This window comes from Megalops cyprinoides, chromosome 19 (genome assembly GCF_013368585.1).
Source record: "Megalops cyprinoides isolate fMegCyp1 chromosome 19, fMegCyp1.pri, whole genome shotgun sequence".
Lineage (NCBI taxonomy): Eukaryota > Metazoa > Chordata > Actinopteri > Elopiformes > Megalopidae > Megalops > Megalops cyprinoides.
Window position 1 is genome coordinate 16,850,583 of NC_050601.1, and position 26,461 is coordinate 16,877,043.

The 26,461-nt window shown below is 46.5% G+C and overlaps 1 protein-coding gene across 6 annotated transcripts in view; it reads left to right on the forward strand.

Moving 5' to 3' along the window:
• Nucleotides 1-1,218: 1,218 nt before the first annotated feature.
• kansl1b (KAT8 regulatory NSL complex subunit 1b) overlaps nt 1,219-26,461 on the forward strand; it is a 49,750-nt gene continuing 24,507 nt past the window's right edge. For 4 of the 6 annotated variants that reach the window (XM_036553255.1, XM_036553259.1, XM_036553258.1 and 1 more), the window contains exons 1-2: nt 4,273-4,670; nt 14,182-15,547. In XM_036553255.1, coding sequence (XP_036409148.1) covers nt 14,253-15,547 — 1,295 coding nt within the window. In that variant the 5' untranslated portion in view covers nt 4,273-4,670; nt 14,182-14,252. Of the gene's footprint in view, nt 1,241-2,689; nt 2,758-3,808; nt 3,890-4,272; nt 4,671-14,181; nt 15,548-26,461 lie in introns of those variants that run through there. The other 2 variants (XM_036553256.1, XM_036553257.1) reach the window with 2 other exon arrangements.

The following is a 26,461-nucleotide window of genomic DNA, read 5'->3' on the forward strand; positions in this document are numbered from 1 at the left end:
CGTAATCCATGCAATGCATTTTAAGGACGTCTAGATGTAAGAAAAGTTACTTGGAACAAAGTTTTTTGATGGTTTAAAACAAGTGAGAATTTTCGTACAAGTAAGCATAGCATGGAAGCAGGAGGGTAATGAAATTCCTGATTGTTGATCCTGGTGTATGTCCTCTTCATGAGAGAACGAGGGCTATGAGTGGAGACCTTGGCTACAGGAGCTAATTACCACTAAGAAGGTAAATTAAGATTATAATAGCAGTGACTTCTACTGGCCTGAAGCATACACGTTTGTACCAATAAATCTAACGGATTTCCCCTACATGTTTTGAGATTGAAAAATGTTTATCATGGCATTATACACGGCACTATAGGGTGGTTGTGATTTTAACTAGTGTAAAGAATAACAACGTCATGGGGTATTCAAACGCTACCAGGATAAAGCTACGATTAGGAAGGACTCCATGGAAGCTGATGCGTTGGTGTCATGTTATGTTCCACTTCAACAGGTATCACTTCATTTCAAACACCCCACACTGTTAGCTACCTATCATTATTCCAGTTCTTAACACACAGATCGTCCTTTGGAAATATAAATTATTCTATTATTATTATCTCTCAACAATATTGATGGCCACACTAAAACCTAGTATGGGCGCTTTGTTACAGGTCCCACACTGACTCATATTTGAACAAAAAAATATATTTTTGAGGCAAACAAGTTCTCTTGCACCAGTATGTGGTATAAGATGTTATGACACTTGACTCTTCGTCTCTGGTTGTAACAATTTCGTTCGAAGATCGTCTACAAACCTTGATACAAGTCCACTTTGGGGCACACTTTTTAAACGCTAATTGAGAAATTACATCAAAAGAGGAACGTTTCAACTTGACATTTCACTTGTGTCCGTTTTATATCAGCGGTAGAAATGCTTTGATTGCTCGTGTATTCGTTGCAAAACACAAGGTGTAATGTGATTTAACGGAAAACCTTTTGTTGGCGACGCTGCAGTTTGAGACTCGGGTCGCTTTGTATCACGACCACTGCCCCTCGTCGCTAGTGAAAACAACTTCAAACTTCAATGTAGCTATCCAGCTAACTTAGCTAATAGACTTTTCCATTTAACGCCTCTCCGCAGTAAAAGACAGGCATGAATCTTAGCCAATGGACAGGCCAGCCGTACCGCACCGTCAAATCACACAGCTAGACAGGAGGGTGATTCCGGTTCAAGGCTGGTTGATCTGTGAAGGTAAGTGAACATGGGTTTTGCATTTTTACACTTAAAAACTGGTGTTCGTTTTGGGTAACGTTACAAGTGTAAAACGAACGAGCTTTCAAGAAACAACGGGCGGAGAATCAAAGAAAGACTTCGCTTGTCTGTTACAGCTTTAGCAAATAACATTACGTAGAACTGCAAACTGAATCGATAGCCTAGCTAGGTAGCTGGCTACTTTGCTGTGTCTGGTTGCAGTCAACAGGCCAAAATAGTGGTTCGATTTGGTTAGCTAACGTTAGCTACCTGACGTTTTAGTATGACAGATCAGGTACAGGTAATTGATTATTGTCACTAAATTAATGTTTAAATGTGGTTATTACATTACATGTAAAAATGTTAGGGACAATTGTGTACTGTCCAGCTACCGAACTGGTACATCATATCTCACGATGCAATGAGAGACAATTTTGCATGGTTAGCTAGCTGACTGTAACTCTCATTATTCTAGCTAAACGAACGAAACATTCTAGGAAAGGTTGTAAACTACCTAGCAAGCTAATAATGCAAAGGCCAACATGCTACGTATCCATATATTGCATAGCATAATTGAAGCTAGTTAGTTATATTGATCATTTACAGTAGATGGCTAGGCGGCTTGCTAACGTGAGTGCAGCTACTCAGCGCAAGCAAGAATTAGTCCTTTTCACTTTAGCATAGTTGCTAAATAGCTAGATAATGTTAGTCAATTTCGACGTAATTCATTTCGATGATAGTTCGGCTTTTGCATGATATAGCTCTTCACGATGTAACGTTAGCCAACATAAGTAAATATACAATTGTTTTAACGAGATAAGGTAAAGGGCCAACATTTTAGGTCTATTTATAAAATATACAACGTTATTTTGGTAGTTAGTTAGCTAGAGTAGATGTCTGGCTAGCAAGATAGTTAAATTGGCCGTGTTGCCTCTCTCAAAATGAACACCAAATTTACTGACTAGGTTTGCGTGAAAATGCAGCTAAAACTACAATATCAGGTCATTCTAGCTAATAACAAGTTTCCATTGGAGCAAAGTTTTAAAAACCCATATTCAAGCGAAGGAAAACAACGATAAAAACAGCAGGCAAAAATATTTTGTCATTTAGTTACTTTTTTTTAAAAAAATTGATAACCACATTCATTATTGTGCAATATTTTGATAGGCAGGGGTCGATATGTACCTTTATGTAAGGAAATACATTTCATTTCGAATATTTCATTTCACAGTATTACAATACGTGGGTATTGGTTTTAAGAGAAATCCCAGTGGTAGAAAATTTGGCATAGAATTAACTCGCACCTCACATCTAGATAAAATGACAATGAATAACTTGACCACATTTTTTAGGGAATGTCTGCAGTAGTATACAGTAACTGTGACACGACTGGGTCATTACAGTGTCTCGGTATGCATTTTGTAAGCAAATTTTATTCCGTTTTCTCAGGTGTGATGGAGTTAATTCCCCCGGATTAACCGAATTTCAGCGCGGGACATGGACACCCTATTTCACAGGTAACTGTCGTCTACACATACAGTATGTGCACGTACAGTAAATTACAATAGCTATTTTAAAAGATTATACCTAACAGCCGAATAAGAAAACTTGCAAATGTGTATATTTTGGAATGGAATGTGAGGGAATCGATATGATGTTTTGCCTAGTGTTTGATTTTCAATACGAAGTTTCAACTCTCATGAGAACTGACAAGTACTGACAAAAACACCAGATGGGGCTATTGCCCAAGTTAAAACGGACGTTTTACAGTAGCGCTAAATACGGAAGGCTTAAGTGCACTTGTCACCATCTTTTGTTTTTCATTGTAGTGGCGAATTGCATGCATGAATTCTTGCAGCCTACCAATCTTGTTAACTAAATCTAATGATAGCTGTGACCATCTTTCATAAATGTAACAGAAACCCCACACATCGTAGTCCAGTCTCCATCATAGAGAGATTAAAAGTAGCGTTAACTCATAACGGTGTATTTTCCAACTCGACATTGGTGTTCTCTGTGTGTGATGAAATAATTGTTTTAATCAGTTTTAAGCGTGTTCATATATTTCACCAGTGGTGTGAGGTGGATATCAAATGCAAGGACAGCGCCGTGTCACACAAAGCGGGAGATTGTGGGCGTGTTTTTGCAAGCGTCCCATCCGTTGGCACTGACAAAGTGGCTGTCGAAGAGACTCGAGGGTTTTTTTGCTAAGAGTGTTTCAAGTTATTTTTGGCTGCGATGTTTTCCAGCAAACCCTTTCCTGTTGTTCAAATACAAAAGACGCGACTGAACGATATATATATTTTTATAATTGGTGTGTTAATGGGAGAGGCTGGGCTTCCGTAGAAAAACCATCCCTTTGTGAGAGTGTGGGTTGATCTTGAGCCTTTAGCGACACCCAGACGGAGTCTGCCACTGCACCCTCCCCGCCCAAGAACTTCTTGGTCTTCATTGGTCTTCCTGTAATGGCAACAGTTTAGCACTGCGGTAATGGTGTCGAGCTCCCTCTACTGGCTGAGAGCTTAATTTGTTTCCACTGACACATCTTTTATTAGTTGGGCAGGAAGCGAACAGGGATATAGCTAGTGCTTTCCAAGCTAGAAAAAGATATCTCTTCGTTATAAATTGAGCAGTGGATACCATTCTCTGGTAATTCTTTCTTATATCCATTTAATTCGTGACTTCCATGACATGGTGTTGCTGGGAAATAAAGGGTAGCTGGTGCTGTTTGTATCATGTGTACTCTCCTATTAAAAATGGTTCTTTGTCCGGCATGAACGTAAAGGAAATGTGGGGAGATGGCTCGAGCGTACGTGTACAAAATGTTAAGATTCAGGTGGAGCCGCCATGGCGGTCTGTAATAACACAGTTGCATTGATTGCAATGGCTTGATGGTAGGCTCTCTCTTGCGCCGTCAAGCTTTCTCTCTGTGTCAGCCCTTCACTCTAGCGGCGAGTATGAGGAATGTCTCCCGCCGCGGCTCTACTACTCTCCGGTTCTATGTTTGTCAGACTTGAAATCCGAGGGAGAGGAGTGAGCCGCCATTTTCCGAACGTCGCTCTCCCAGAAACAACAAAAAAATAACCCAGATAAAACGGGAGAATATAGCCAGATCTGGTCAAGAGCGGGTTTTGGAAAAGGAGAAGACAAATATAATTCAAACTAGAGCTTACACGCAGATCGGAAAGGATAGTTTTTCGGTTTGTATATTTAACTCGGGTTTCTTGCTCGTTGTTTCGCCCATTTCGTGATTCCGGGAGCAACACGGGTTTGCAGAAACGAGAGGCTCTTCTGAAACGGGTGCGCGTCGGAAGGGGGATTGCCCATGTACTAGTTATTCTACCTATTTTTTGGTTTATTGCTTAAATTCCCATTTAAACTGTGGAGATTTGTTGTCTAAATTCCCCCGGACTCTGCTCCTCATCACGTGGTAGGTTCCTCCTTTTTCTTTGTTAACGTTACTTAAAAGTCTGCATTAAAAAGGAACTTTAAATTTAAAGTAAATAAATCGAATTAAAACTATGGAAGACTTTATTTTGTTGGCTTCACGCGCATTTGCAACTATAGTGGCACGAAGGTTTGTTTTCGCTTGGCTGATTTATTGTGGCTAAAATATTAGCTAGCTTGCACGCTAACGGGTTAGCTAACCTAGCCAAGTTCGCTAATGTTTCAAAATAACCAGCTAACAAGCCTTAGCTAGCTAACCCATCTAGGGGGGTGACAGTGCTTGGTCAGTGAAGTTTGTTAGGATTAAAAACGGTAGCTAGCGAGCTATATTATTTTGTTAAGAGGTTACTAGTTAGCTCGTAGCTATCTTGCTAACCCTGGTCAGTTCAGTGTCTAGAGCAAGCTAGCTAACGTAAACGTTAGTGTTCGAGTGGGCTTGCTTGCTGGCCAGCCATAGCAAGCATATTTTCAAAAACCATTGTCCTTGAAAATAGCTAGCTAGCTAGCCAGTCACCTAGATATTGAAAGGCAACGTTGAATGTATGTCACGGTCACATGTAGTTAGCAAGTGAACGGAGCAAGGAACCACATTACGTTTTCCTCAGTAGATACCTAGTGAAGATTATTGATTTAGCAAGATGGCTAGTTAATGTAGCTATCATTAGCCAGCTAGCTGTATGATTGCATCTTTGGATTTTAAAGTTGATACTAAGGCAGCGAGCAATGTATTTTATCACTGTATCTTGAGATATGGTTTCACTTGCAAAAGATATCGGAAAACAGTGTTTTTATATATTGCTCATTTGCACGGAACCCACATTTTAGCTAGCTAGCTAACCATATTCAGATATATCTAGCTAGCTACCAACCGTAGTTTTGGGAAACATCTATTGTGTATCAAGCTTGTTAGTAAATTTTGTCGAGGTCGACATAATGGCGCAGTCAGTTTCAGGCGCCACGTTTTCCCTAAAATTATTTAAACAAAAATAATTTTATCTTTTCAGCAAACCTGTGAATTCTGAGTTCTGTGTTGCAGCCTTTACGCTTAACATTCAAGAAGGGGGATCCTTGATCTCCACATATTCGTTTCGTCCGCCCCCGAAGAATTTTCTTTCTTTTTTCAGAGTACCTAACTGTATTTCGTTTACTTCACCCACAGTTGTTCCAGCATTGAAAGTTTTAAAATTTCAACTTTTTTTCAGAGGCAGCATTAAGCAAATCTGGTTTGCTTTATGACGAGGGAATGGAAAATTTCTATACCTAACTGGGTGAATTACATAACCACAGTTGAAGTTTTCACTTGGCGGCGTTCGCTGGGCCGCCCTCTACGAGGATGTTTAGATGCATGTTGATTTTCTGTTTGCTAATAGTGATCAAGACTCGCATTCGTTCGCGTGTGCTGCTTTTGAACGCCGCGCATCGTGATGGAAGTCTGCCAGCGTATCGAATATGTAGAAATGCGATCTGATTGTGAGGTAGGGGTAGTGCTTTTTGTCACGGATTGTTCAGGTGCACGTTCGCGTGTTAGTAATTGCGGAAAGTGCATTACGTTGCATATCCTTGCATCAGACATCTCTTGCAAATTGTCCTGGAGGTGGTTCAAAACGGTATTGTCACAGGAGAATCGAAGTCACCTCCCGCCCGTGCTCACGTAGTGGCCAAGTTATTGCAAAGCCTTTGACTGAATTTTAGGAGGGATCAGAATCTGGGCTGCATGTGGCAGGCTGAATACAAAATCACATGTAGAACATGTAAAATGTGACGGCAGGTCACACATTTGCCTCCCCAGTGTTGCCAAAGGGAAGCTTAGTAGTTAAGGCAAATTTGTGAATATAGTTAGTAGTGGGATTCTGATTATCTGCCAGTCCTGCTCTTATTGGTGTGTAGGCAAGGCAGTCATTTTCCCAGACTCCTGGATTTGACTGATTTTGGGTAATTGTGATGCCGTAGATGGTCTGGTCTGAGTGCCACAGGTGAGGCGTGATAAACCCCGGGAGGCGCTGCATAGCGACCAGCATTTGAATGCAGAGTGCTGTCCCTCAGACAGCTCCTCAGCCCAGATCACTTGTGTGGAAAAACGTTTGTCCCCAACCCCTACCTCTGTGGAATGTGTCTCGTTAATCCCAGGCCTTTGGCCATGCAGCGGAGCAAAAGGCAAGGTCAGCGGTCAGAAGAAAATGAGGATAATGTTATGCAGGTAGTTCACTCTGGCTCAGTGGAGATGTTTGTATTTGGTGACTGAAAATGTGTGTACACTGCAAAGCTCTGGGGGCGTTTGCTTTGATACTCTTTCCATTGATCAGCGTTGAGATTCTTTTTTTTGGGGGGGGGGGGGGGGGTGTTGGTAAATCCAGGAAGTCTGCATGACTGTTACATTGCATTTTTTATCAGTGGTGTACATGATGTTTATTTGCATTTGAGGTTTTATAGTTTCACTTTTGAGAGGTGTTTGTGCTTCTTTCACCACAGAGGGCCAGAGGTGGCCAGATTGCTGTCCTCACTGAAGCACATTTATGTTAAATTCTAGTTTGTTGTGCACGGTGCATGTTTTTTTATAAAAATAGGTTATCAGGCAAGTACATTAATCACACATATACAGGTCATAATGGTTTTCCACTACCTTAGCCTGCTTTCCGGTGACTAGCCATACATTTATGATTCCCATTCTGATTTTACTCAGTATTACAGTGTGGCTATCTGTTGATGTAGTCTCACTTGCAGTTCAACTGTTGCTGACCCCTGAGCATCTAGGGTTGAACTTTTCTGGTACTGCCTAGCTCTGCCCACGTTGAGTTTAACGAATAAGTGATCTTCAGCCAGTTTTGCACCTTTATCTGCTCGCTAATGATTGAGTTAGAAATCCTGATGTTTGTGCTTTTGTTGATCTTATTTTGGAGTGAGCTAGTGATTGCTTGTAAAGATGCTTATTGTATGTGAATCCAGGGTTTAGTAAAACATGTATTTTCTACAACAAACTATTGAGATTATGTGACAACAATGGCTTTAATTATGGTATTTTACATGGGATAAACATCTTCCCTTCTGCTTGACTCTCCAGCCTGTGTGGTGTCAGCCTGGCTTGGCTGTTTTAATAGCAGAGACCCCGCATGCCAAGCCTTAGTGAGTTTACACACGACTCTTACTTGTCCTCTTTCAGCTTCCTCTTCTCGCTGGCGCTGAAGCCTTCTTCTGGGGCTCCTGGGAAGGGTGTGTTCTCAGCAGGCCACCCCGTTGGGTACAGACAAATAAAGCTACCCAAAATGGGTTAAAAAATGGTACTGGGATGGGTACAGAAATGCATCCAGAATCTTCAGTGGATCAGAAAGGGGGCAAAGGATGCACACATTGTGAACTGGTCCTGGGTAGTTCAGGGCAGATTGGGGCAGCGCCCCTTGGCTGTTTGTCCCTCATGTGGGAGTGGCACGGAGGGCAGGGCGGCGGCTGCAGTTGTCAGGATGGGGCAGACGGTCACCTGTCAGCGCTGTCAGCATGAGTTGCTTGCTGCTGTAGCCATAATAAAGCTCTGTATTACAGCTTTGTATCCAGTCTCATTCAGAAAAGGGTTTTATTTCCCCGCCCTCTCCTCCCTCCCACACAGTTTGATCAATTTGTCCAACAGAAGTACAAATAAATTGGATGAGAGTAGTCAGACCGTGGATTATTGTGGCGTGTGTACGAGTCATTATTATGAAATCGGTTTGTTGCTTCTTTAAGGGGAAACTGAACAAATTGGCCCAGATGGGAATACCTTAGACAGCTGTGAGAAATCCTAGCCTTTGAGGTTTTGAAAGAAGAATGTCGAGCTTCCTTTATTTCTGTTAAGATCAGAATGGCTTATTTTTTTTCCCTACAGATTCCATGAAAAGAAATGTGTGATTAGACTTCAAAGATGGATTCGAAAGGCACGGTGTTTACAAAACCAGGTGCAGGGTGGCACATTAGCTCAGTGTGAGAGCAGCGAGCCTTGGGCTACGAGCTAACCCGATGTCTAAAGTCTAACATGTGCCTCGCTGGCCTAATGGCCCACAGGCCCAATTAAAAGTACACACACATACAGCAAGGTGTTATCTATTATCTGTGCCATGCGAGAACTTTGAGCCGCTCACGATAAGCGCTGTGCGTCAAAAATCCTCTCCGTATCGCATTTGGTGATGCATCTGACATGAGCGGGGCACGGGCCGCCCTCGCAGATGGCATCATCGCAGGCTGTGACTCTGAGCTGGCATCTGCGGTGTGGCAGAAGCAGAGCGCTGCGATTCAGTCAGCTCTCTGACGCTCTCCACAAATGCTCTGGCTTTTCATTCACCCCGGTGGGGGCTCGGCCCAGCTCCCCCGAGAGCGGTACGTTGGGGGACCTGTCTCGTGCCGTAATTTAGAACGGGCACCTTCCTCTGCATTGCAGCTGGATCCATTTCAGGCCTTAGGAGAGCGCCCTTTTTACACACATGTAGTGGTGAAGCCATTCAGAGAAGTGCATAGCTAGAAATGCAACCGGATGCCCGCGCCGCGTGGAAAGATAAGGTGACCCGTAAGGAGCAGCACCTGCAGGTGGGCTGTCCTCTCAGCCTGCAGCTGGGAAGACCGCAAGGGGCTCAGACTGCTTTGCAGCGAGGGTTTTATTTCCACCCCAGCTGGTTTTTGCGCGCAGTTCAGAGGCGTTAGAAGCTTCGCGCTCATGACAAGCGACTGTAGATCTTCTATTTTGGGCACTTTCTGCGCCGCGCACGCAGGTGGAGGAAGAGGCTAGAAAGGAGTCGTACGGAGAGAATCTGTTGTGCGGATGGAGGAATTTTATCTCGTGCCGTGTCTGGGAGCTGAGTGAAAATTTCATGATGCTAGTGGTGTAGCAGTGTATGGGGCTGCCCCACCTTACCCCATCTCGCAAACATGACCTCGCTTCTTCCTGAGGCTTCCTGGCTTAAGGGGGTTATGAAGGACTAGGCGACGTTCCAGTTTTAAGTGGAGGGCTCGAGTTTTAAAACGTTCATCTGTTAAGGGAATGTTGGCGAGAGGCTTGTGGATTTCTTTTCCTCCTTCCATCACCCTTGAAGTGTGTTTCCTCTGACTAATCCTTTGAAAGCTTGCAGGTTTAGCTTGTTCTTTCCCCCCCATAATATTAGCTTCGCGTTTCTCTGCCTTGTCCTCTGTTTTTGTTTGACAGTCTCTTAATTGCTCCTACCCTTGGCAGGTTGGTAGTAAATAGTGTATTAACACCAGACAGTCTGCAGGGGGCCAGTTTCAAACTCTTATCTAAGCAAGGGAACAGCAAAACCTGTGACTCCTCCCTGAGGAAGGATTGTGTGAATGTGCTTTTTTTTTCCCCCTTCTCCTGTTATCTGATGCATCATGTAAGCACTGGTGTAGCGCACATGTATTGGTTTTCCTGAGCCCGCCTCCACCTGTCCTCCCCGAGCAGCGGGGCAGGTAAAACATGCGCACTCAGTCGAGGAATTGAAAACGAAAGAGTCAGCGCCTGTTCCCTCCGCTTCCTGTGTGGTCAGAGATGAGGAGCCTATCTGAATTAGAATCTGTCTGAAAACGGGGCCGACAACGTGACGGCGTGAACGTGAGCGTCAGAGCTTTTACACAAGTCCTGCAGCCAGTAACGCGACTCGATAGCCTGCGAATGTTTCACGCTGCCTTGGTAAGGGCTCCGCTGGTTTTATCTGTCAGCGTTGCGTTGAAACCGAGGACTGAGATGATGGCTGCACAAGCCTCACGCTGACATTAGACCGCCAGACCTTTAAGCGCCGCCTTTATTTTTCTTGAGTTTTTTTATGACCAAGAATGGCGACGGTGAAAAATTTATATGCCATCTCACTAACTGGTCGTAATATAAGCAGGAACACACGCACGGTGGGTTGGGTTTTAAAGTGTGCGCTGCCTTTTTATGCATGCGCGCTGCAGTTGAACCAAAAGGTTTTGTCAGACCGCAGGCGGGTTTCCTTTGTAAACAGTTAGTTTCTGCTGCGTGAGTGGTGTGTCGGAGGAGGCAAAAGCAAACCTGTGCTGTGTTTTTCACACATCGTCTGTAAGAAAGCGGAAGTGGCGGCGTGAGTTTGTCTCAGTGTGCTGGCCTTGCGTGGCAACACTGATGGCGGGGTTTTTTTGTTTCTCCAGCGCTCAAGGTGTCAAGCTCTGATTGAGATGGCTTCACACACCCCTTTACATTCTATTATGTTACGTTACATTACATAACAGCATTTGCCAAATGACGGTGTAATCCACAGCGACTTACATAGGTTACAGTTTTACCCATTTATACAGCTGGATATTGTGGGTGAAGTGCATTGCCCAAGGGTACAACAGCAGTACCCCACAGGGGAATTGAACCAGCAACCTTTTGGTTACTAGCCCTGTCCCTTACCCCTACAGCACAATGCCGCCCCAGACCTGATGTAGTGGCTCTGGAGATGCTGGCAAGGTCAGGCACCATGTGTCCCCCTCTTCTGGTAGCAGACAAAAGTACTGTGCATTGTGCTGGGGATGAGAGTGGCTGTACTTACACCCCTCCCCCCTGCCCTGCACATGCACACACTTAGCACACCTGGATGAAGTGGTAGCAAGCGTATCCCTCCCCCGCTCTCACATGCTCTCACGCTACTGTGTAATGACCGAATGTAGTTTCCTCGAGCTGTTCAGAGGGACGCAGCATGGCAGCGGTGCGTTGGGGAAGGCCTGGCGGTGGCGGAGGTGGGTGGCAGGAGTGCAGGCCTCGCCTGACTGAACTGAGTTTGAACCCGCTGCCAGGCAGCGATGCAGGAGGCCCGCGCCTCCCACTCGCCCGGGCTTCCATGGGAAGACGCTGCAGCGTCTGCGCTGTGAAACGCTGAATGGCATCTGCTGCGCTTTGATGAAATCTCAATTTGGGAAAGTGCCACAGCACTAGAAAGGGAACCGGGTGAGCTTGGATGTTAAAAGTGGTAGGGGCGAATTCTCAGTCAAAGTTTCAAATTTTGTTTGAAACTTGTTGGTTGTTTTTAAGGGTCTAGTTCATAGTTTGTGTGGGAAAACATTGCTCATAGAGCAGATGTGCTCCTGGGATGCCTTTTGACATTTTTTTCCCCAGGCCTGTTCATGCCTCTTATTGTCTTAACTTTGATCAAGATGACGGTGCATCTCCTCTGAGCTTCAGACTCATGACAGTATGATCATGTGTCCTAATCAAACTCATAGACCTCAGTTGAGTGATAGCGTCTGTGGCCGTTCCATATTAATACGATCATCAGACTGTGTGTATTTGCACGTCGTCACAGTCTGACATGTCCCTCCTCTCGAGTGCTTTTCCCTTCCCGGAAGCGCAGGACTGAGCCTCGTAAAACAACAAACATGTTTTAGGAAACGCTTCCAGGAATAGTTAAAAACAGTCCCCAGGTTCTCTCTTTGTGTTGGTACAGTGCTGGCTATCTGCTTCCTCCCTTCCAAAAATGTGAATGGGCTGATTGATGACTTTGATTTGATATTGTGACAGAATGATGTCTCGTCCAGGGAGGGGATCGTTCATATGCTGTCCCACATCCTCAGTCTCCATTTTCATCCTCTCCTTGCCTAAGCAGTGATGTGAAATGTAGTTTGTGTCCTTTGGAAAACCTTTGGGGAGAGGGTGTGTCTTCCTATTCTCACAAATCACCATTCATGAAAGCTGCCTTTCAGGTTGCCTGTCAGGAATGAGAATTGGGAGAACGTATTTGTCCCTTTACTGGCACAGTTGAAGATTATGGCAGTGTGTAACTTTAGTCTTAATCTTGCATCCCTTACACCTAGTTCATTCGACAGTTTAATTCAGTAGAAGTGTGGCTTTGTTCATTTGGAGCTATACATGAAACCTCTGGCAGTGTTGTGATCAGGATTCGAACAATCACAGACAAACAACTAGACAAGGGATGCTTTTGGACTGTTTGGAGCTGAACTGGGCACGGCTGTGGCCTCAGTCTACCAAAAAAAGTGTGTTTTAGGAAAGTAAACACATACTGGATCTATTGGAAACAAACTAGCCCAAACAGAGGAAGTGACGTCTCTGTATTTGCTCTCGCTGCCCCCGCCTTGTGCGTTACAGATGTTGCTTTCCAAAAAGCAGAGCGTCTCGGCTGTGCGTCATTCCGTGCGGTCTCGTACTAGCGCTCTTAATTGGCGATGGCTCTTAACAGCACGCGGGGAAAGCAGGACCTTGACGAGTCGGCTGTTTACTTTCCACGGTGCCTGTGTGTTCTCCAGAGAACATCTGCTGCAGGTTAACGGCAAGCGCGGCGAGAGCGATTGGGGGGGGGGGGGGGGGGGGATGACCAGGAGTGAAACCAGGAGAATTCCGGTCTACATGTAGCTGCGAGTGAACTAAACAAATACTTCAATTTGCAAGTGAATTCAAGTTCAGTTTTCCAGTTTCTGGACCAAAGCAAACCTGAGCCAGAAATGTTTGTTTTGACACGTTTTCTATGCCAGGATGTGAATCATTTGCGAATGTGCCTGGTGGGAAAGTGCCCTTATGTTGGTCCTCAAAGGGCACTTTGTGTTGAATTTGTTCCTGTAGCTAAGAGATTCTGCTGCTATACAACTGTCTTTTGAAGTCCTTACTGTGCATTTAACAGTTCATAAAAAGAAAATGAGTTCTGTAATATTTTTGAGAAATATGTGGATGTCATATTCCAAATACACAAATTTGAATCACTAACTTATGAAAATGTCACAGTAGCCCATTTCCAGTCTGTGCAGCTACGCGGGTGCTGCTGACAAAAAACTACTTATGCTTACAATTTATGGTATGTTGGATGACTTTCATTTTAGCTAGTTTTCATTCCAGGGGATTGATATACAGTGGTGCTTTGGACCTGCAGTTTAATTAGCACATGCATTACTTGAGATTAAGATGGAGATTGTATATTTTCTTTCCTTTTAAAGCCAAAGTGAATTGTTGGTTGGTGAGAAACGGGTAGACCATAGAAATGCCTCCTAGTTGTTTCCTTCAGCACCACCTTCTGTAGCCCTCCCTCTCTGCCTCTGATGAGCTAAAGGCTCACAGTGAAGCTAAGGGCTTCGCTCCAGTGAGGTTCTGACCTACATTAGTGATGTCAGCTGTCATTTCCTCTCTCCTGTGGGTGTATACACAGGGAGACCCCAGTCGCCTCTCTGTAGTCTGCCTCCAACATCGGCACTCTATGAAACTGTTGGTCGGTCCCCATGTGTTTGATCGTTATTAGCCTGCATCCTAAACCATGCTCTCCATCACTCCCTGACTCCTTTACATGCTCCCAGATGGGGTTTATTGGCGTGGTTATCGGCTGTAGCTTAGCCACCTCTAAGACCAGGGCATAACGAGGTTTGGAACATTGCCCAAAAACCCTTAGCTGCCCTTCAGTCATCATTCAGTAGACCGCGATTCTTTAGATGTGTGGCTGGGTCAGCTAGTGCTGGCGTGACTGACATCGGGTCTGTTGCTTTTGAAGTGTGTTGTGTGTTGAAGTGGTGTAGCTGATAGCCGTGTCTGTGTCTCCCTGCAGGCTGTCCTCCTCTGGCGGGGCAGTAGGTGGGTGGTGTGGAGCAGGCCGCCGCGCCCGCCTCTCTGCACTGCATGGCTGCGATGGCGCCCGCTCTTACCGACGCGCCAGCCGAAGCTCACCACATCCGCTTCAAACTGGCTCCCCCGTCCTCCACCCTCTCCCCGGGCAGCGTGGAAAACAACAGCAACGCCAGCAACATCCTCATCTCCAACGGCACCGCCAAGCGCAAGGCCCTCGTCTCCGCCGGCGAAGAGTGCTCCCGGGACTGCCGGGCCGGCGGCAAGAAGAAAGAGGACGCCCCGCCCCTCCCGGAAGCGGCGCCCGCCCACCTGGGCAAGCTGCAGCCGCTAGTGGCCTCCTATCTGTGCTCTGATGTGACTTCGGTCGCCTCCACCAAGGAGACCCTCAAGCTGCAAGGCGTCCTGATTAAGCAGTCGGTCCTCAAGAGCCACGGCATCTTGCCCGGCTCTTACTTCAATAGCGGCGACTTCCTCCCCAGGAAGCACCAGTCTGTGGAGCTGTGCGAAGAGCAGCTCAAGAGCATCATGAGCGGCGGCGGTCAGCACGTCGCCCCGGCCCCCCAAGCCCCTGTGAACGGGCTGGCCAAGAAACTGGGCAAACCCGGCCCCGACAGGGACTGCGTGGCCTCGGTCAACGGAGACACCTTCGCCGTGAGCCAGGGCCCGCAGGAGGACAGTTCTTCTGCTCTCAGGGGGGACGCGCCTGGAAGCATTCTGCTCAGAGGGGGACCGGAGCACCAGGGACAGCAGCCGGCTGGGATTTCTCGTGACTCGACGGACCCTACCGAGCGGCCGGTTCCCCCCGCGTCCGCCGCGGTCCCGCCGCAGGAGTACCCGGAGGCGGAGTCCTCCGACCCCCTGCCCTCGCCCGCGGCCAGCAGGAACGGCCCCGGCTGGAGCGGGCGGGGCACCCCCTCCCTCTCCCCGGACGACGAGGTCCGCGAGCGCGCCCTGCTGAGCCAGAGCCGGCAGGGCGAGATCGAGGGCCGTCTGCGGCGTCTGCGCAAGCGGCTGCAGGTGGTGCAGGCCAAGCAGGTGGAGCGGCACGTGCAGCAGCAGCTGGGCAGCCTGCTGCAGACCACCCTCCGCAGGCTGCCCGGCCAGGCGGCGCTCTCCCGCAGGGCGGAGGGGGCCCCGCGGCGGTCCGAGCACGACGTGGGCCGCTTCCTGCGCAGCGGCTCGGTGCCCTCGGAGCTGGAGCGCCTGTCGCTCAGCGGCACCGCCAACCTGCGCGCCGCCGAGACGGCCTTCGACTCGGACGCCACCGAGAGCAGCTCCGGCGGCGAGACGGACGCGGAGGAGGAGGAGCTGGCCAGAGCCGACCTGGAGCAGCGCCACATCTCACTGTGAGTACCGCACCGCGCACGCGGCCTATCAGGGGCTGAGCTGATGAACCAGGCAGTGTGGCTATTGGTCAGGGGCGACCTCTGGTGTTTCAGGAGAACCGGCCTGCCAGCTTGTAGGTTCAAGTTGAGTATATTACAAGCTACTAAAGCTGAAGTTGAATCCGTTCTCTTTCATCCAGAGCAGTTTGGGGAAAGGCTGTGTGTACTGGGGCCTGCTGCGAGAATGAGGCTTGCCCCTTTCTTAGTTAGGCCATAGGCAACGCGGTAATTGTTTGATCATGAAAGTTGCGGTAGAAGAAAGCTGTGTGTACCCAGGTCTTCATCTTGAAATGCAGTGAGTCACGTCTTAAGGGATAAGCTTAGTCTAATGCACTTATCAGACAAACCACTGTTTACCCTCATGTGGGAGATGCATTTCGTAAACAAAACCATTTCTGAAGCAAAGCAATTTGTCCCTTTTTTTGAATTTATATTACGGGTTTATAATTCTGAATGGGATTTAAGATGAAACGTCTTCAGTTGCATGGATGTTCGTAAATGAAAATGGTCCCAAGGTCACGTGGTTTTCACGCTTCTGTATGATATCCAACTTCCTTGTTTGACTGTAAACATGAGGTCATACCATCCTAGTTGTGTAAAGTCTGTTGTCATGGTGATGAACCACATTGTGAGTGAAGAACGATTATTGGACCTTTAGCTGGATTGCATCCAGTATGATAACTGGGCTGATGCAAATTATTTTTTGCAGTTTTTATTTTGCTTGTGTGTTGGATTACACGCGAGGCTTGCATAAATCCACCGTTTTCCTAGGTACACGTTGATGTATAATGCTATTAGCAGCCATTTCATGCTTTGTCTTCGTTTATGATGCACAGCCGGTGAGGCTAACAGTGTGGTGCAAAACACTGCCCCGGCACATGGATCACCTTGATCCTGCAACACCTCCTTTGTATTTTATGGAATGAATTGTCTTATTGAAGTTGCTCTTAACTTTTTAACTTCATCACCCAGCTTGTCAAAAAATTCCTGCAATAAGAAACCCTGCAATGCATGGCTGACCTGGGAACTGCTGATGGAGATCTAAGTCAATTGCAGAATAAGAATTGTCAGTCTGGCTTGGTGTGAGAAGCCTCAGGTCACACCAGGACTCCTGAGAAATGTACCACCTGCAGCCCAATCTGCCAAGATGCCAAGCCATTTAGTGATGTGGTTTATGTAGCAGATGACCTGTAGCAGTTCGGAAGTTGACTGATTAATACCGACACTGGTCAACCAATCACATTTCTGGAAGCTTGTCAAAGAAAATGGCTGTCAGACAACCATTTAACCCTTTTGTAATCAATCAGTGAAACGAGCGAAACCTTTGTGCACCGATGGCTGTTTGGCTATTATCATTAGGTACCTCAAGATTCAAAATAAACACCCACCAGCCCACAAATGTGGGTACATTTTCTCTTTGGCAGGTCAAAGTTGCAGGAGTTGCAGGCAGGCCTACTGTGTTAGTCAAAAACCCCATGTAAAATGCAAGATTCCCCTTTCAGTCCAGTTCCTATGTTTTTTTTTTCCCACTTTGTCAATAGCAGGACCCAGTAGTGAAATCTTGTATTGGTCATCTCTGTACAATCTGGTTATCCAGTCATGAGGTACATTTGACAGTGTGTTGCAGATTTGTCTACTACGGGAAGATTTGGCTTGATTTAACAACTAACTAGCATTTGTCACATCACAGCAGCACATGCCATTGGAAAAAGGGGAGAATCCTTTCCAATTTTGAGTGGTTGTGTGAGTTGGCGAGTTTGGATTATTATATGGTTTAGATGTTGTCTGACTAGCTGGTCATAGTAGCAAACATTACTGTGGTTTTACTGTCAGCTTTACTTTTAACATTATCTTGCTGACTATCTCTTTTGTGTTTTAATGTGATGTTACTACCATATAGATGTGCACTTTGCAGGATTTAGTCAAAATGTATCTTGTTTGGGGGGAGACCACCAAATCTACCAGCCTCCTAAGCACAACTGCATGAACAGGAATCCATGGACCAGTAGTTTTTTTTTTTTATTTGTATGTTTGTTTTTTCTTTAAATAGGTAAACCCTAGTTATGCTTTGAGTATGTCATCCCCAGCTCTTTATGGCTAAAGAAAATATCTTGCTTTCCTGGTCATCAGTGACTGCTCCAATGCGCTGATAGCCAAGCAGATGCTGTTACCGTCGAATCCCAGTACATCCACAGGTCTGTGAGACCAGGGCCAAAGTTCTGAACACTGACAGCTCTTGAGTGAGCTCATCAATTAAGATGTTTGGACCCAGACAGCATATGCTGAGAAATGGACATGAAATGCATTAGAACCAAGCTTTAAAAACAGCAGTTGTGCCCATCTGGGGCGGTATTAAATGGGGCAGGAGCCTGTGGGTTTTTACCCGCTGGCAAAGCAGATTGTTTACCGCATCACGTAAGAGAAGTGTAAAGGACAACCCACAATCAGAATGAAGTCAGTCACATGGCAATTGCATAAGGAATAATAGGCTTAGTCCCAGATTATGACACATGGATGCAGTGATGTCATGCTTTTTTTTTTTGTTTGTTTTTTTTTTTATTATTAACTGATCTGTGTGGGCGATTCCAGACTCCTTGCCTGTTAAATTGCATGAGCGCTCCCTGTAGTGGGCTGGATGACTATGTGTGTAGTGGGGATGACCCGGCCTGCTGGTTGAAGGCCTGGCCTGGTTTTCAGCCCGATGACGTTGACACAGTGCTCCTCGGTCGTAGCGAGAGAGGCATGGCGGTGTCAAAAGTGCTGATTGTAATTAGGCCCCACCCACCCCGCAGGCAGGCGCGGTGAGACGGGCCAGACCAAGCGGCGAGGAACAAGACTTCTTTCGCTTCGTTAGCGCCGACACAGTTCTCAAACCCCCACCCAGAGCACTTGCATGAGGAGGCCTTTGCTGAATTTCCTGTTTAGCTTCTGCTCTGTAACCTTTAGCACAGAGCTGAGCGAAAGGCTTGTTTTTGGGTTCAGAGGCAAAGGCGATGACCCACAGGGCCTTCTTTTTTTTTTTTTTTTTTTTTTTGCAATGACAGTTGTCAGACCTCCAGTGCCAGGCTTCTCTCCGGCTGAAAGCCCTGTTTTTGACTAGTGGTGTGGATGGGAATTGTAGGTCTCTGTGCACCAGTAAGAGCAGTCATGCTGTTTCTAACAGCTTTAAGGTTTAAAGGGCCGCTTCGCCCAAGATTGTTTATGGGTATGGTAGTTTGAATGTAGCACTGCTAATAATTAACAGATCTGATAAGGGTTGGATTTGCACTGCTCTACTTCTGTCTCGTACCCTCACCCTTCTTAACATCCTAGTATCTCTGAAGAGAGCGGTGAAGGCATTTCACAGGCATGTTTGGAGTCTGAAAGTCTCAGCAGTGAAGGATATTTTAGAGTTTGTTGCTGGAATGCATCTGCTTGTGTCATTGTACCTTACTATAACACTGTTTACTGAAGCAGTGGGCATTTTGACATGACATTTTTTTCCATAGCTGTTAATATGAACTGAAAGTAGCAAAAAGCTCTCTGACTCATACACCAGACATCATTTATAGCTCAGCAGTTTCTTAACATGAAAGATAAAGAAGAAAGTAGCTGGGTAGCTGAGTTTTGTCATTGCTTGCAAATCAGCTTGGTTGCAGTGATTTTTGCATCATTGAAACGTGAATTGTTTTGATTTACTATAAGCGTACAGTGATTGTGCAATGTCCTGAAATGCTTGGATTTCATGCTGGTGGGTGCTGAAGCGTCTGCTGATGCAGAACCCCAGGCCTGCCAGCCACCTTGAAGGATGTGCGCAAAACAAGTACAGATTGGATCTCGAGTGAGTGGAGATGTGAGATGCGTCTCCAGGTGAATTTTGAAACGTTGCTCCTTGCTTTAATCCGGCATCTGGTAAGTGTTATTCAGCCCGGGGTAGATGAAAGCCGATCCAGTCTCCGTCTGTTGGGTAGGAGATGCGTCCATCTCCAATATTGAGGCAGCAGCTTACATCTTATGCAACCAGGCGATATGTGTGTGTCGTGTGTCCCGCAAAACAGGATGTTTGTGTTGTTTCTGTTCGGTGCGCGCAGCCTCTTCCTGCTTCATTGGTGAAATGGCAGCCGGGTCCTCTCTGTGAGCCGGGATTGAGTGTTTAAAGTACCTCTCCCCCTCGCCCAGTAGGGTGGGAACTTTAATGTAGTCTGAGAGGAGATTACATTAAGCTCTGAATTTACACTCTCCCTACTGTGTGTGTGTGTGTGTGTGTGGGGGACGGGGGGGGGGGGGGGACGGCAGAGCTTTGATTGGCCGCTGCTGATTTGTTTACAGTAATTGCTACAGCGTTCATTTCCTGTCTCACTCGCCTGCTCAGCTGTCTTTTTCTAAGGTCTGAAATGCACGGGTTATGTCGTCTCAGGCAGGCCGTGACGGGGACATGTTTCATGTTAATCATGAAACTTGATCCCTGCCCTTCTGATTTCAGTCTCCCAGAGTCCCTGCCACAAAAGCCTGTGGTGGGCTTTCAGCTGGAACCCCAACACCGTTCGGGTTTGGGGAACAGGCCGGTTTGATCAAAAGTGGCCTTAGCACTGCTGACCCCCCCGGTTTTTATTTAATCCGGTTTTCCTGCTGGTTCTGTGAAGTGGATGAGCTGTTTTTCTATTGGACGGAGTGTTCCCCGTGCCCCCTTTTTTGTCACTAGGTGTTTGTGTGCCTGTGCTGCTCTTGTGTCGCATAGGCTGTTGTATATGCATTAGGCTGAAAAGGGCTTTATTGTAACGTGCATTAGAATCCGGGGTCATCCTCTCCAGCAGGGTTTCTGCAGCAGACTTGTGGAGTGGGAAAGGAGTGAGTGTGTGAGCTGCGTGGCATGTTGACCAGGTGGTGGTGTGCTGTGCAGTCCTCCGACCTTGATGTACAGACTGATCTCCTGCCAGCGAGACCAAACATACTGTCATTTATCTGCTTGGCTGGGTTGACTTTATGCAGCTTACATTTTACTGTCTGTTAATTTGCCCAGTTGGATGTTTACTGAAGCAGCACTGGTTAAGTGCCCTGCTCAGTAGCTGTGCCCCACCTGGGGCTCAAACCTGCAACCTTTTGGTATGTCTGAAAGCTTTGTGAGATTGTTTGCTTTTATGTGTTCACAATTGTGTTGCCAAAATGATATTTTCTTAAAGTGGACAGTTTCAGATAGAATGAGGCAGCAGGGAATTGCACTTTGGAATTAGAAAGATGTGTCTTTAATTAGTCTGAGAGATTATGATTACATGGGATTACCTTAAAACTGCAAGCGCAGAAAGAATGAACAGGGATTAAAGCTGCTGGCAAACATTTTGGGTCTGTTTTTTGTAGTCACCCCCTGCAGAAATTGGCTTCCGCAAGCTGGTCAGCCTTGAAAGTGCAGCGGCTTCCTCAGCGGTGAATTTCCACAGGTTGAAAAGAGCAGCACTGAGATGCAGAAGTGTGTGAGGACGGGGCAGCACCGAGCCCGTGATGCACCTTAGGGGCACTTTAAGCGCAGCTGAAACATACACACACACACACACACACACACACACACACACACACGCCAGGGGCCCATTTCAACAAGGAAGCTTCATTGGAGAAAGCTGTAGAGTGTGGCTTAGTATGAAGTCTGCCCTTCTTGGTTTCAGAGGACAGATTTATCAGAAGACGGGTTCATTTCCCTGTAAGCTTACTGCAGTTCTTCAAACATGAGTGACATAAAACACGTCCCCCTCCGTGATGATAAAGATCAGTAGCCTTCGATTTACTCTTCACTCAAAGCTAACGGTTTCCAGTGTAACAGCCTCCATGCCCTCTGATCTGTTGGAGTCATGGTTACCATGTTCAGCATGTTGTAATGTTCAGCCACTGAAGACAGGAGCATTCATGCTCAGCCAGTGCACTATGGGTAGAACAGTCGGTGGAAATATTCTCGTCGAAGAGCACTTTAAAAGAAGCTGAACAAATGTTTGTAGATTGTACTGGTTCTGAGGCCCAAAGTGTGGTTGCTCACCAGGGGCAACTGAGCACACGGAGGGCACCTAAAAGCGGACGGCATGACCACTGAGACAAATTAAAGGCCGGGACAGCATTGGCATTTTCTTGAGGCAGTGTATAGGTAGGGATGTGTTCTTTCACCATTTCAGCAGGTAAAAGCTGAAGCTTATTTTTCAGCAGAACTGTCATATTTGTCTCGCTCCTTTATTGACATTTTATTTTTCCTTACCCAAGTCATAGACTAAAATTTGTTCTCAATGTAGTAGTCAGTCAAAAATAAAGCCTTTCAGGGCTGTTATTGTGAAATCTGTGACACAGCAAAGTGCATTAACCGTCCTAATTATTTCAGTTGCAGTGTGAGCTTTTACTACAGCCGTATTGTAGAGCAGATGCATCCTTGATACAGTCCTAGTGACACTGTGCTTGCATGTCTTTGTTTACCATACATTTGTTTGGCCAAAATTCCAATGGCCGTAAAACTTTGACTGTGAAAAGTCGTCATGGTAGCTGTGTTTGTCATCTTTGTCTCTGTGCCTGAATGATGGGTGAAAAATGTTGCACAAAACCGATTAGTTCCTGATTGCACGTGTGTGTGCTGGTTAGAGACCATTCTCAGTTTGAATTCATACAGCCTAGCTCTCCAGGTTGAGAGTCAGGACTGCAGGTGCCAGCATTTACGCACATTTTCCCGGCACCCGGTCTTATCGAACTTGGCTACCCCCTGAACCACTCTGACGCATTACCTCATATATTGCATTCTTTTAAGGTTTATTAAATAATCCAGCCTCCAGCTTCCTCGGCCGCAGCGGAGCGCGGCTCTAATCCTGCGCTCAGTGTGGCACACTTCCTGTCCCCCTTCCATCTGAATGCTGTTGATTGGATGACGCAAGTGTGCTGGGGGGGGGGGGGGGGGCGCTCTGCATTCACGCGGTCAGAGCGGCGTCCAGCCGGGAGCCGGCAGCCACGTTTGAGCCGCAGCGCCGTGTCTCCGGCGGCTCTCCCGCTCCCATCCCGGCCTGTCCTTTCAGCGCCGCAGGAAGCCCACGCAGGGCGGCTGCCGCTCTGAAATCGCCGCATCCTTCCAGGTCTGCTGTTGAGTCACAGCACAGCTGCACGCTGATATTTAGCAGGTTGTGTTTTCTGTGCACTTGTCTCACAGCAAATGGATACCAAGTATGTATCATTCAGCAGGGTGGCAGGGCGCGGTGGAGAGGCGCTGTGGCCCAGCTGCAGAGCCCAAGCTTCCTCTCAAGGTGAGACGGTGGCCAGTGCTGAAGGCACAGGAATACCAAACACTTCTTTTTCCATTGTCTCTTTATTTGTGCCTTGCCTAGAGTTTGTATCTCACTGATTTTTTTTTTTAGGGATCTCAAGGGAAGAGGGAAGAAAGTCACTTTATTTCTGGAAGGGGAAGTGAAAACTAATAAAGTTGTTGCAGTGTGCTGAGAAGACGTGAACGGAAATATTTTACGGTGTCATTTTATAGCCTGAGGGGTGGGGGTGGGGATTAGGGGAAAAGAGTCCGTTGTGGAGCTTCATTCAGGCATATGTAGATTGACAGTCTCTTTTTTTTTTTTTTTTGCTTGTGAACAGTTGGGTGAGCTGGTCAGATTTCTCCTGCTGAAGTACTTAAAGCCTGACGAATGGTAGCGTGTCCCCTTGTCTTACTCCGTGCTGCCTAATTCCAGATGCTCTCACAGGTTAATGGAAAAGCAGGGCCAGCTCCCGGAGTGATCCTGGCCCGTATGCTCTTAGCATGTAGACCTGCTGTGAGAGGAGAGCTTTTAGATGATTTCATTAACGGGAAAGTGTAGCAGGTGGATGAGCGAGCAGCTCTGCTTCACTCCTTTCCCGGTGCGTCGGGTTGAAAATGCCTGAGTAATTTCAGCAAATTCTGCAGCCTTTCATAACCACATCTCAAGCATTTAAAAAAAAAAAGCCACTCCTTGCTCATCTGGTTTCTCTTCCACAACCATAACCAGAAACCAGGACTGTGTTTACAAGCTGACCAGAGGTCAGGAGGACAGGATGGAATCAGGAGCTAAAATAACTTTAAAAACAAGATGAAGAAAGGTAGGTCTAAAATGCAGCAGTCATCAGGTTATGGTCGTGAATGCGTCTGGGTGGCTTTCAGGAAGTGTGCAGAAGTGGCAGTTGACCTGCGGATCCTGTAAACCTGGCACTTTCCAGACCGGTTATTCCACCCATAGGCCACCCTGCCATGTGGGAGATAATGTGTTCTGTCTCCGCCCCGCCTCTGAGGAAGTCTTTTTGTGCAGAGGCCGAAGCGAACCATATTCAGCCCAAGGTTGTTGTAAAACATCTGTTTGGAAGGAGTTTATTCTGGGAGTTGGGTAGCTGTAGTTCCTTTCATTGACAGCTACAGATGAAATCTAATTACACAGGATACGTCATTCAGTCTATTTTCCAAGCCGTAGCTGTCATCTGGGCCTCCTCTGTGAACGAGAGACCTTTAAGATGCACAGTAAAGTCAAGATGAATAGCCTGTGTCCCAGTGATTACTGTTAACTGGTTTGGGTTGTGCACTGCGCATGTGCTCTGGCTGTTCTCACTGAGGGATCAGGGACTTGTGTACGCTCCACGCCAACAGTCAGTTTTCATAAGGCAGCGTTTCTCAAACCTCTCCCTGAGGACCCCTTGTCCTGCATGTTTTATATCTCTCCCTGCTCCAACACAGCTGATTCAAACGATCAACTCGTTATGAACTCCTGAAGCTGCTGAATAACAAACTGATCATTTGAATCAGCTGTGTTGGAGCAGGGAGAGATCTAAAACATGCAGCACAAGGGGCCCTCCAGGAGAGGTTTTGAGAAACGCTGTCGTAGGGTATCCAAAGTCCCGTTCCATTTTGACAACGGTGTGTGTTACGCAAGCGCACTGTTGCCAGCCTCGCCAGACCTGCCTCCAAGTCACATGCACTACATGGCTGCAGTGTGGAGAGACTGTGTGACAATCGCAGCCACCATAAATTGATTATCGCAGGCAAACTTTGCTTTGGGAGGAGCTGAACGGAGCATTGCAACAAGGAAGTCGTCCTCATAATCAAGGAAATGTTCCTATGAGCTGTTCTCAAATTTCATACCCCATCAGCGCAATTACTAGATTACACAGATATGCCTTTTAGAGATGTGATCCACGTAAAGTACTGGGAGAAACCATTTTATTTATCCCAGTGAGCACTTTGGGGTAAATGGAAAACGACATGAAGCCTTGTACAACAAGAAGGTTTTACTAAATAGGTTTCCAGATCTGGTGTTGTGACGTGCATAATTTAATTAATGTTTATCTGGATTTATATTTTCCTGTATCGACAATAACGTAGCCTGTATTTATTTTCTACATATCCGTCCATCCATATGTTGTTTACGTATACATGCATCTATTCTCACACAATTTGACATGGTCTTGGGTGTGACACTGTATATCCAGATATGTCATTTTAGTGGGTTAGTTCTGCAGTACATCTGCATTGTGGCTAAATATGTATGATAGATTTAAAGAGAGAGACAGAAAACCTGAATGTGTCACATGCCGGCATGTTCACATTTCCTTTCATTAGCATACCAATGTAACTGATTTTAAAATGGTATGATGACACGATGCATTCAGCTCAGCAGGCTGTGGCTTTGTTTGGTTCATCTGTCACGGAATGGAGCTGGCAGTGAGCGTGGTTGTTCATTTCTGTCTTCGTCTAGCAGTAGACCAGCATTCACCTGCAGGTACACCTGCAAGACCTTTAAAAACCCTAACCCAACAGGAAAAGTCTTTCTTTCCTTTCATTATTCCTTTAAGCCATGCTACTCTCTTGAACTCTGACAGGAGAGCCCCCAGTCTTTGGGTTTGTTTTATCTCAAAGTTCGAGTGACAAACAAGTTTGCTTTCTAGTGTTTGTTCATGTTGTGCACAGCTGGTGTAGCCTTGATCACAAGCACTGTGCACCATGGCTAAAATGGAACACTGACTCATGCTTTAATGCCAAGCTCCTTATTTTGTTTTGCCCGTTTGGTACGATTTAGTATTTTTCATGATGCACACTACTAGGTTTTTGAATTGCCTGTGTGTGAACGTTTATCCTCTGGTGCGTTTTTGCATTAACAATTATGCAAATTTTGTGACTAAAAAAAGCCAGGTAACCAGTTATGGTGTGGGTTTAGTACAGCATAACTCCAAACTCCTGTCCCTGGTGTCAGACTGTAGCCCATCCTGTGTGATTGAAGCTGTGTGGTTGCATCATACCTGCTGGTCCCAATGATTTAGCCCCTCTTAGACGGAGGCCCTGCTGTACGCCAGGGCAAGGACTCGGCAGCGGCCTCCACTCCAGCCTTGCAGAATGGCGAATAACACACAGCTCTGCAGTAAAAGCTATGGTGCCTTGGTGGCAGTTAAACAGCAAAACCATAACTTTGGTGATTGCGTCGTCCACAACATAAAGAGCCCAGTGCTGTTTCCTGCCAGTGATATTTGTGACGCACAGGAAGAGTGTAGAACAAGTAGTGTTCAGGGCTGCTGGTGAAACTGGCTGATTGATGTTAGTGTTACAGAGCAGCCCTCAGCTGCGTGCAGCCAATAAGAGGATGCACCGCCTGTGTGTGTGTGTGTGTGTGTGTGCGCGCCATGAAGACCAAAGTGTCATACAGCCTCCTTCCCTCTCCTCTTTCTGCCCACTCCCTCTTTCCCCATCTCCCCGCCCTGCAGTACAGATTCAGGAAGAGAGTGTTTGTGTAGGGGGTGACAGTCCTGGAAATACTGCACGCTGTGATGGAGGGTAACATGGAAAGAGGGAGAGGGGAGATGTGAGCAGTAGGAAAAAATGCATGTCCTCTAACAGCGTTTTCAGTCTTCCAGCTGTACATTTTGCCTTGCATTGCA